The sequence below is a fragment of the Cynocephalus volans genome, chromosome 1 (genome assembly GCF_027409185.1).
Source record: "Cynocephalus volans isolate mCynVol1 chromosome 1, mCynVol1.pri, whole genome shotgun sequence".
NCBI lineage: Eukaryota > Metazoa > Chordata > Mammalia > Dermoptera > Cynocephalidae > Cynocephalus > Cynocephalus volans.
Window position 1 is genome coordinate 228583758 of NC_084460.1, and position 12358 is coordinate 228596115.

Here is a 12358-nt window from a genome sequence, read left to right on the forward strand (position 1 = left end):
CAAATGGGTAAAGATTAATTTAGCAAAAATGTTTTGCTCTAGTACATGAAATGTCTACTTAAGGTCCTCATTACATGACAAAATTTTTTCTTAAACATTTTTTAAAAACTCATTTTGGTCAATAAAACAATGTAATACCTTTTTAAGAAATATCTTTCTCAAGATATGGATGATTCCTATTTTTAAGAGTGCATTTTGTTTTCTGAATTGTAGGAAGGCATAGATAGTGATCCATTTATGATGTTTCATATCTTTCTTCTGTGCTAAATTTAACAGTGAATGTTTACATTGTATTTAACTAAAAATATTAAGTTTTTTCTTCTCTTTCCCCATGATAAAAAATAGCCTAAAAAGTGCCAGAGTAGAAAGGATAACAAAATTCAACCATAACTATCATTCGACAGCACTATTAACATATTCCATCAGATTCTAAATTTTTATATGTAATTAAGTATGGCAGTGATACTTGAAAAAAATCACATTCCATTTGAGATAATCTGACTCACTGAACTACAGATTTAGCCATGCTAAAAGTTTAAGCTATATGATTATAAATTAGTACGAATCCATTTATAAGATTTTTATAAAAACGAACTGCATATATATTACAGCATAAAGTATCATAGTTGTCTAGATAATAATTGATACCTGAATATTTCTGACAGAGAGATACGTAGTGGTATTCACTGCAAGAAGTAAAATTCCATGTCCCGGTAAAAGGTGAATTTTGGAGGTTGAGTATTAGAGCACAGTGGTAGTGGGACTCTTCCTCAAAAAGCTAAACAAAAAGGCAAATATGTATAAGCAATTATGAAACTAACAGTCTGAAGATCCTAATAAGAAAATTCAAGATTCCAGAATGGATTTTCCCCCTGTAAAAAAATCCCATAAGGAAACTGACCATGAAATTTCTGAGAAAATCCTGATAAACTTCCAAAGCCTAGGAAAAGAGCAATTAACTTTAAAAATTAAAAAACAAAACAGTGGCAATATTGATAAATATATCTTCTAAACAGATAAACTGTTAGAAATATGACAAGAACTATAGTAACATTTACACTCTATCAGTCTTGACAGTTCAAGTAAGCAAAAATGTAATGATTATTAACTCATCAGATGTTTATAAACTTTTTGTAATGACTGTGCCACATAACAGAAAATATACCTTAAAGCTCTGATCCTATAGGAGTCACTATAAAAACCTACATATATTAAGATAAAAGTATCTAGATTTCATTCTCTGACCATAAATCAATAATATTAAACATGAAAATTTATTCAAAGCATATTGTCCCCATATGAGTATTCTTCTGTATGTTTGAAATATATAACACTTAGAAAAGTAAGCAAAGTAAGCTTATCCCAGGAGCTACAGATAAAACAAAAATGCTACTCGATAAATATTAAATCAAAAATGAAATAAATAATTATAGGAAAGAATAAAATGAGAAATATCAAAGAAAGGGATACAGGTAAAATTTTGTGTGGAGGCAAATGTGTTTTATTAAATGTATTCTCTTTTTTAAAAGAAAAACAGAATTCAATATGGAAGATTAGAAAATGAACAAAAACATAACTCCAAGAAAAATAAGATAGAAAAATGTACAAGTAGTATTCATAAATACAGGCCAAGCCATAGGAGTAGAGGATGGAGAAGAGAGAGAAGACAACCAATAACATGCACCTGTTTTTGAAAAAAAATTTAAATAAGAAAAAGTAAAAACACAATCAAAATAAGATATGGAGATTTAAAAAATACCACAAACAACTTTATTCTAATACATTTGAAAATCTAAATGAAATAGATAGCTTTCTTAAAAAATATCAATTAGCATAACTGTCATAAGGAAACACGGAAACACCAAAATGTACCAGTAACTTTGGAAGATTTTGAAAATTAATAATAATAGCTAAGCTTTAAAAACTATGTGTCAGGTATTTCGCTTGAAGCTTTAAATGAATTATTGTATGTAATCTCCACATTGACCCTATGAGGTAGGTACAACAGGATCAGAATTTACAGATGAGAAATTGAGGCTTAAGGAAAGCAAACTCCAAAAGGCACAGTGAACAGGTGAATCAGAAGTGGGAATCTGACTCTACAGCTTAGACCCTCAACTACTGCAGCAAATCCCTTTATCATCACAGAGTGATATCTAAAAAGGGTTCTAATAATTTGTAGGTAGTTCCTCCAAATTTTCATAAAAAGGTAATCCTCCAGGCTGAGTCATAATTTCAGAACACAGAAAAGACAGAAAGCTGCCCAGCTCATCTTACAAAGCCAACATGATCAGAAGAAATAATCTGACAATACAGCATACAAAATTAACCCTACGAACAGAAATGAAAACATTCCCAAATAAAATTCTAACAAATCTAATTCAGTAGAATAGTAAAATAATAGTTTGCTCTGAGCAACCAGATTTTATGACACAAATATAAAAATGGTTTAATATAACATCTATTAATGAATTATACAACATAGGCCTAATAGGGAAAAGACGTCAATTTTCCCTAAAATATAGTCAAATTCTCATCAGGAGCTTACTTATTTAATTATTGTTGTTCGAAATTGAATAAATAATTCTACAGTTTTTTTGGAAGAATGGACAAGAATAGGTAAAAATATTTTTTAACGGCACATAATAAAGGATAACTAATTCTATTATGCACAAAGATGTTCACTGCAGCACTATTATGATTGTGCAAAACTGGAAACAACCCAATAATCAACACTGTTTGGGTAAATAATGGCATATTAATCAAGAAATATTATACAACCATTAAAATACTTATCAAGTAGATCTTTTAATGGCATGAGAAACTATGGCACAATATTAAGTGAGAAAACTAGAGTACAATAGTATATACACTATGATCTTATCTATGTCGAGAAAACAATGTATGGAAAAGCTCTAGATGAAAAGATGCTGAAATCACTGTTCACTCATTGTGATTCCTTAGATCGGGGCTCAAATGGTTTGAGACTCATTTAGTAGGTCATGAAATCAATTCAGTGGATCCTTGGCTAATATTTGTGATAATGAAATAGAACAGAATAGGATAGGGTAGGATAGAAAAGTATTGGACAAAAAAGAATAGGATAAGAAAGGAATGGAATGAAATAGAATAGAATGAAAATATCAGTGTGCATAATCTCTAAGCATTAGTATTACTTTCTGAAACTTTTGTTTCAATTCAATATTATATCTTTATCTATGTATTAGATGGCAATTTAAATGCATTCTTACTATGGATTCGGGTTAAAGGTGTAAAAGCCACTGACCTAAGTTTAAGTGGGATGAGGGTTGACATTTACCTCTGCTGTATTTACTCTTCTATAACTTCCACATTTTCTACAGTAACCAAGTATTATTTTGACATTTACTCTGTCCACAGTTACACATGATTCAGAGTTCGCTTTGCCACCTACATCAACCTTGAGCAAAGCAGCATTGTGTCAGGAACATTAGTTCATTATTTTGTAGGACATATTTTTGGAATTTGACTTTCATGTTAATTTTTCAATCTTTCCTCTTTGTGCAAAAGGTGGTCTGCATCCAGAAAGTAGTGAGCACAGAAGCAGTGGGCAGCAGTATCATATCAGCCTAACTATTGTCAATATAATGCCCTGTTCCCTTCCATGGCTTCTTTTCATTTAGCTCTTTGGGAAAAATGATAACCAATCACCAATTTTGTATTTTTTGCCCCAGGAGACTGAGGCTGAGAGCCCAAACTCCCAAAATGTTATGTAAACATTTATATTTGCTTCTATTTACAACTTACTACTTGATGGTTTTGCATGGTTGTAAAATAAGTGCTATGATATCTGATGCTACTGTGAAAAACTAGAGCATCCATGAAGGTTGGGGAAGAACCTGTTGTTATTCTAACAGCTTTATTCAGCTATAATTCATATTTAATACAATTTACCCATTTAAAATATACATTGAATAGTTTTTAGTGTATTCAGAGTTGTGCAACCATTAATCCAAACAATTTCAGAACGTTTTCACCACCACATAAAGAAACCCAATACACTTTAGCCATTATCCCCAATCTTTCTATCCTCCTTAACCTCTAGCAACCACTAATCTACTTTCTATCTTTATAGACTTGCCTATTCTGGACATTTCGTATAAATGAAATCATACAATAGGCCCTTCTTCTTAATCCAATAACTTAAGGAAGACTTATTTCACAGAGCTATATAGATTACTGATTTAAAAAAACTTACATTTGCTGGTATTCTCAGCCTCCGACCAACCAATAATGGGTGAAAGTTGGTGTATACCAGCTCTCTGTTATCTGTCCATTTGTTCATCCTTCCATAGGCAGTCCAGTGCAAACCAATCCATAAAGTAGCTTCCATATCCGGGAGCAAGGATGTGATAAAATCTGTTAGAAAGAGATTTTTTAAAAGCATTTGACTTATTCAGACTAAAGACACACTAAAAATGTCAATGAATACCTTTTGCTTATTTATCAAGATAGTCTTTTACCTGATCTGTAAAAAACTAGTTTAATAAGATCATTTGTGTATTTAATTCCCCATAGCCTCCCAAAACTAACTTGGTCCAGAGATCAGAATACAAACTATTTCCCAAACAATTCCAGTACCTTGTTCACTCTGGCTCAACACTGAAGGAAGGGTGCCACCATAGGAGTGACAAATATCACTTGCTTGAGAAAATGGAAGAGACCTGGATTCGATCTTTAGAAAACACTGAAAACAAAGACACATATAAAGCATTAGATTCCAGACATGGGAAAGCCCACATAGGAAGAGAATGCCTCATCTTTTAGAGGGATGCTAATTCTCAGTCTGTGAGATATAAAAATTTACGAAGTAGTACCATGAGAATTCAGGTTTATACTCTCAATTTAAATAACTGAAGAGTGGCCTTCAAACTATTTTATATATATAATATACATATTTAATCTCCCACTTAATGAATGCTTCCTATGTGCTAAGCAGTTTGCATAGTATTTTCATTTAATTCTCAGAACAAATGGGAAAACTGAGGCACAGGGAAGTTAAGTAACTTGACCTATAAGTAAAACAGCCACAAAGAATGAGTTTGGCAGAATGGCCTCTGTTTCAATTTTTTGGAATAATTTGTAGAGAATTGGTATTAATTCTTCTTTAAAAGTTTGGTAGAATTCAGCAGCAAAGCCATCTAGCCCTGGGCTTCTTTTTGTTGGGAGACTGCTGATTACTGCTTCAGTCTCTTTGCTTGTTATTTGTCTGTTCAGGTTTTCTGTCTCTTCTGGGTTCAGTCTTGGTAGTCTGTATGTGTCCAGAAACTTATCCATTTCCTTTGGTTTTTCAAATTTGTTGGCATATAGTTGTCATAATAGTCTCTAATGATTCTTTGTATTTCTGTAGTAGGTTGTTATGTCTCCTTTTTCATTTCTAATTTTTGTACAGCATGGTACTAGCATAAAAATAGACACTCAGACCAATGAAACAGAACAGAGAACCCAGACATCAACCCACAAACCTATAGGAAACTGATATTCGACAAAGGCACCAAGAACATACATTGTGGAAAAGACTGCTTCTTCAATAAACGGTGCTGGGAAAACTGGACATCCATATGTAGAAGAATGAAACTAGATTCATACTTCTCACCACATACCAAAAGCAACCCCAAATGGATTAAAGACCTAAATATAAGACCCGAAACTATAAAACTCCTGAAAGAAAATGCATGGGAAATACTTCAGAAAGTAGGACTGGGAAAAGATTTTATGAATATGACCCCCAAAGCATAGGCAACAAAAGGAAAAATAAACAAATGGAATTATATCAAACTAAAAAGCTTCTGCACAGCAAAATAAACAACTAACAGAGCAAGAACACACAAAAACCTACAGAGTGGGAGAAAATATTTGCAAACTATACATCTGACAAAGGATTAATATCCAGAATGTACAAGGAACTCAAACAACAGTAAAAAAATAAGTAACCTAATTTTAAAAATGGGCAAAGGAGCTGAATAGGCATTTTTCAAAGGAAGATATATAAATGGCCAACAGACACATGAAAAACTACTCAGCATCACTCAGCATTAGGGAAATGCAAATCAAAACCACATTAAGATATCTCACCCCAGTTAGACTGGCTATTATCAAAAAGACGGAGAACAACAAATGCTGGTGAGGATGCAGAGAAAGGGGAGCCTCCTACACTGTTAGTGGGTCTGTAAACTGGTACAGCCATTATGGAAAACAGTATGGAGATTCCTCCAACAACTACAGATAGAACTGCCTTATGATCCAGCAATTCCACTTCTGGGTATATACCCAAAAGAATGGAAAGCATCATGTTGAAGAGACACATGCTCTCCAATGTTTATTGCAGCTCTATTTACAATAGCCAAGAGTTGGAACCCACCTAAATGCCTATTGTCAGATGACTGGTTAAGGAAAATGTGGTATATCTACACAATGGAATACTACTCTGCCATGAAAAAGAAAGAAATATTGCCATTTGCAGCAATATGGATGAACTTAGAGAAAATCAAGTAAGCGAAATAAACCAGGCACAGAGAGAGAAATATCGTATATTTTCACTCATAAGTGAAAACTAAAAACTAAACATGTGTGTATATATATATATGTGTGTGTGTATAGATAGATAGATAGATAGATAGATAGATAGATAGATAGATAGATAGATAGATAGATAGATAGATACAACAATCACAATAATGCATTGAACTTTCAAAAGGAGAACTGAGGTTACCAGAGGTGGGAAAAACAATGACATTGTATACTGTTGGATATAATAATCTGACTTGAGCATCACATATTACAGTGTTGATATTCATCTCTGTATCCCAGAGATATGTACAATCAACTATGTTACAATAAGAAAAACAAAAAATCAAAAAACAAACAAAAAACAGCCACACAATAGTGGTAAGGTCAGCATTTAGATTCTTTTTTATTTTTTTTAAAAGATGACGGGTAAGGGCATCTTAACCCTTGACTCGGTGTTGTCAGCACCACGCTCTCCCAAGTGAGCCAACCGGCCATCCTTATATAGGGACCTGAACCCTTGGCCTTGGTGTTATCAGCACCACACTCTCCCAAGTGAGCCATGGGCTGGCCCTAGCATTTAGATTCTGCTCCACCTGATTTCAAAGTCTATGTTCTTAATGATCACCTTCTTACATCAAGAAACACATTTTAGAAGAAATCATCTCTCTTTTTCTTGGTAGGATATTTTAATTCAAATATATATCGACTATGCAAATAAGCATAGTCCAGTACCCTGGGGAAGTAAAAAGATTGTCCTAATTTTTAAAAGTCAAAATGTACTCCTGACTTTACTACAGATGATTCCAGCTGTCAGACACATCTCTTCCTTTTCTTTTTGATTACTATAGTGTACAGCAATATTTCCCAAATTATGTTCTTTGAAACATCCTACCAAAATATTTTTCAGCCTTCTTACAGACTCGGATGGCCAATGAGATGTAGGCAAAGTTATTGGGTGGCATCTAGAAAAGACCCTTGAGAGAATACCATGAATGTGAGCCTGGAAGCTTTATATTAAGGATGGAGGAGCAGAAACAAAAGGAGCCAGATTCTGAAGACTTCATGGAGCTTCCACAGCAACCCAACCTGCTTATCTTTAAAAATATTTTCTGTGAAAGAATAAAAGTTTTAACATACTTGCAGCAATCTCTTTTGAACAGCCAAATGCATTTCCTAACCAGGAAATGCCAATCTGCATTATGCATCTCAAAGAGGCAAATAATGGAATGCAGCATTTTCCAAATCTATTTAATCATAAAACCCCATTTGGAGGCAAAATCGGTGATTAACATTTTGTAGCATACGTGTAGTCCCGAAAAGTAGTTTGAGAAATGCTGGTCTAATTTGATTGGCAGATGCTGCTTGGATGCTCTCCTTGAGAAGGAAAAGAAAACACCATAGAGATAGTCATGACTATTCAATGAATTGCTATTCATTGACAGATCACCTTCATCAATTTAAGTGTTAGTAGCAACAGAACAGAAATGCTGCACTTTGAAAGACCTGTAGGCATGACTAACTTGAGAGGTAATCCTTGCTATCACCCATGGTTTCTGGCAACCTAGAGGACAAGGTGGGATACTGAAATCTGCAGAGGCTATCAGTGTAAGTTGTCTGATGGGCTGCCATTCTGCCACAGGCCATACAACCAGCATGAAAGCAATTATTGCTTATACAATGTAGCAATGCTCTTTTTACCTTATTCTGAAAAGGAATCCAATACCCAGAACATTGTACTTTAGCTGCAGAATCTGGGCTATATTTCTCTAATGGAGATACATTATATTTTTCACAGATGAAAGGCAACTTGGTACTACAGTCTGCTGGTTTGCTTAAGTCTGAGAAATGAAAAGAAGAATTACTATGATAAGAATTTTTCATTCAGCACATTTTAAAAACAATCCAGTAGTAAAGAAAGGCTCTCTAAATCAATCTTTCCCAAATGATTAAAATATATAGCCTTTCTTCTCTAGCCATTTCTGTCTTCTATTATTATTCATATCAATAGGTTATAGCATACTAATATTGCCAATTAAAAAAGCACACAGTTGGCATAACCAAAAAGTGATGGCAGGAAGTAGGAAGAGAGTTGAAGGGGAAGTTTAGTGAGGGGGAAAGGGACCTAAACTATATTTTAGAACTCCTGCCTGTTTATCTTTGTAAATTTGTCTATAAGCTTATCAATTATGAAAGTGGTTAAGTTTATTTTTAAGTAACTACCTTAGGATAAAGGAAGTTAAAATATTCACAGTGAAAAGCACCTTTATTTGCATTTGGAATTTGAACTATTGTCATTAACAATAAGATGAAGCTACTAAACATAGAATCAAAAGGAAAACAAGATTAAACTAGTAATTGGACCTGAAGTTCACATATTACATAATCAACATTAAAGGATTTGGAATTAGCTTTACCCATAATCCAAGTCTTGGCAGACATGTACGAGCATTCCTCTCCAAATGTCATAGTAAAGTGGCGCCATGGATGTCGTGAGCTGAAAGAAAATGAGAGATATGAAAACTCATAATGTAATTAGATGTTTTATTATGTTTTTTACTGTTATTTTAACTTTGATGTTAACGCCATTATTATATACGAGTTTTTTCTTGACACCAACATGCAAAAAGGACTTGGTTTCTCTAACCAAGGCAGTTTATAGATTAATGTTCAAAACTATTTATATGTAGTAATGCATTTAGCAAAAGGAAAACTGGGACTGTTTCTTTTAAGTGATAACTTTACAAAGGCAGAATCAATGATGTCACATACAATGTAAAATGACGATCTATTGGCTGCTCACTAGTTCTCACCCACCACTTCTGTTCCTCACCAGATATCTGAAAAACAAACCAAACATCCATTCTTATATGAGTAGAGTTTCCTAAGAGAGTTTTGATTTAAATATTCTGTCTTACTATAACCACAAACCACCAAATCTTCCAGACATTCCCCATTACTTTGGTCTTAAAATCACATAAACCAGGACCTTTCAGCAAAAAAGTAGTTTGAAAACTTTTTGCATATTCACAGGCAGGCCCTATTTTGACTATAAAAGCAATGGTTGCTGTAATTATGTGTATACATTAATTGAATTAATACATTACTTGGGCATACAGTGTCCTATTGCAATTAATTATAAATTTAAAAATATACAAATTCTTTTTCTCCCCAAGAGCTATTTTGCAAAGTTACTTATTAGTAGAAATAGAAACTCAAGTTACTTTTAGTAAAAAAGTGACAAGGAATTAGGATCATTTATATTATTTGCTGATGTTCAACTTACAAATTGATATTTACTATTAATTCTGTATATTTTAAAACATTAAGCAATTCTATGTAACTTTTCTAACATGTAACAACTAATTTGGATTTTGTAAGGCATATCTTATGTTAGAGGAACATTTACTTTTGAAATACTTTTTAGTAGGACAAAAATAAAAATAATAAATATATTTAAGTTCATTCTTTTAAATTACATTTGCTATTTTGTTTTTGATGGCTTTTAGTCCTGTGTAAGATGTTATAGTAGCAAGAAAGCTGTGATTGCTAGCACAGTACAGGACAGCTTCTTCGTAGTTTAAGTGAGGATCAGCAACAAACCAATATTCACTTCCTTCAATTACAACTGGAGGTCCATGAATTCCAGCACGCTCTAAAGAGGAAGGAGAAGAAAATCAGAGTCACAACTGTGCAAACCGAACTGTACCCTCCACGCCCAGGTTAATGTTCAGAACTACTTATAAATAGTAATCCATTTAGATTACTGGCTCTCTCTGTTTGGGCAGTGCTGACAGCAGCAAACTAAGAATTCCTGGGCCAGTGCCTCTGCCACTCTCCGACACTCACAGAGAAGGAAAAATCTGGCCTCACTGCACACCAGCCACTCACCTTCCCTGCCTGAAGATAACTTATTTTTCACTTAAAGTTATGAGAAAGAAGAAGCTGGCATGTAAATAATTCGCTAAATACATTATTGAAAAGGTAAAAGCAGCTTTGGCTAAATTTCTGTTTTCTCAACTCACCTGGATTATACCAGTCTGGTGTCTCTGGAGTGTGGCCTGTATAAGGAAGAAAGCAGGTGGCTTAAGTGTAGTACTCAATTACAGATCATGGCATAGGCAGGGCCTCTAATGTAGCTCAAAAGGACTTGCAGTATTGCTGGGGTTCGTCCATTTCTGGCCAAACTATTTTATTTCAAGTTATGATCACCTGAGTTGAATTTTGTGGGGCCTATGCTAAAGCCACATTAGTAGCAATCAAAAAGGCAGATATGCTAAATGTTAGTAAACTATAAGGGTACTTCAAAAATTCATGGAAGAATGGAATTAAAAGATAATACGAATCCTTCTATGAACTTTTTGAAGAATCCTCGATATTACTAGCAGTTCCTTACCTTATACCACGGAAGTCACAAAGGAAGACTAGATGGATAAAATATAGCTAATAATTAGAAAGCAAGAATAAGTAAAGGACAATACTGTATACATCATACAGAGGCACTAAAGCATATGCACCAAGATAATCATTGCAGAATGAGAGGATTCAGCAATCACTTCTCCATCTAATGAGATCTGAGTAACTGTTCTGTACACCTAGGTTGGCAGAGTTTATTGTCTCCCAAGATACTCTTGGAAACAATGTACAATGATCTAGTTTTGGATCTTTTGAGAAGTCAAGATAAAACTTAGAGGAAAATAATAAAAATCACCCAGGATTCCTAGATGGAAACAGAAGAAATACAGTATGTTACACAGAATTACGAGCTTTGAAGTTGGGTGGGTCAGTGTCCAAATGCCCTTGTACACTTTCTGTGTGGTACTTTGGATAAGTTGCTTAACTCCCTAAATCTCAATTTTCTACTCTATAAAAATGAGTCTCTACTACCTAACTCACAAAGAGAGTGTGACAATCATATGTGATCACCCCTGAGGAAGCACCTAGCACACTGTCGGGTGCAGAGCAGTTCCTCAAAGGATCCTAGTTGCTTTCCTCCCCCTTTTCAATCTGGCTATAGGTCACAATGGTTTCAAGTCGAAGATATAATTTGCTTAATCTTAGAAATCCAGGGTGAAATAGCTGTTCTTAATTTTGTTTTGGTACTAGAGGCTAAGGTATTAGAAGACTCTATTCAGAGGACTGCCTATGTATCCAGCATCTTTGATTTCCCTCTCTGAGCCAGTTCTCTTCATATCGGATAATTTCCATGAACGATGCCACAAGTCAGTTAAAAATGTACATAGTTTCTTGTCTGCAATTTTGTCAAAAACTTCTGATCATTTGTGTGTTGGGAGGAGCTACGTCTAACCATTAAATGTCTTTAAATTAGTGAGAAAAACAGAATGCAAGGTATTTTTTACACAAGATTACCAGTATGTTTGTGTGTACAAGGTATGAAGAAATACAATCAAAATACTTGTGTTTCGGTAGTGGCATTATAGGTAATTTTCCTAAAAACATTTTTGTAAGCCTCATTTTTGACACAGTTTTGTCAATTAAAAAGTATATATATCCATTGTGGCTAGGCAACTTACAATTTATAGGTTGTCAAAATACCCTTTTTAGGGAAGATGGGACTAATTAGAACCTGGTAATAAAAAGGCAAAAACCAGAGAAGATCATGGTGATTTATACTACCAAAGAGGAAAACTTGTTTATGAAGACTAGAAAATACAGATTAACGCAAGTTGAATAGACTCTGGCTGCTCTGATAATAAAGAAAATATCCAACTGGGTGAAGGTGACACATTATAACTCAGAAATTTAGGTACTGTCAAAGGTGAGTTAACATAGCATTCAAACCTCAGATCAA

At 34.0% G+C, this 12358-nt stretch overlaps 1 protein-coding gene across 1 annotated transcript in view; it reads right to left on the minus strand.

Moving 5' to 3' along the window:
• Positions 1–12358, minus strand: part of LY75 (lymphocyte antigen 75) — an 82216-nt gene that overhangs the window by 26256 nt on the left and 43602 nt on the right. Inside the window, exons 17-24 of the mRNA XM_063085637.1 lie at positions 10572–10607; positions 10026–10201; positions 9319–9386; positions 8964–9043; positions 8248–8387; positions 4621–4726; positions 4238–4398; positions 649–778 (exon numbers count right to left, since the gene is read on the minus strand). Coding sequence (XP_062941707.1) covers positions 649–778; positions 4238–4398; positions 4621–4726; positions 8248–8387; positions 8964–9043; positions 9319–9386; positions 10026–10201; positions 10572–10607 — 897 coding nt within the window. The remainder of the gene's footprint in view (positions 1–648; positions 779–4237; positions 4399–4620; positions 4727–8247; positions 8388–8963; positions 9044–9318; positions 9387–10025; positions 10202–10571; positions 10608–12358) is intronic.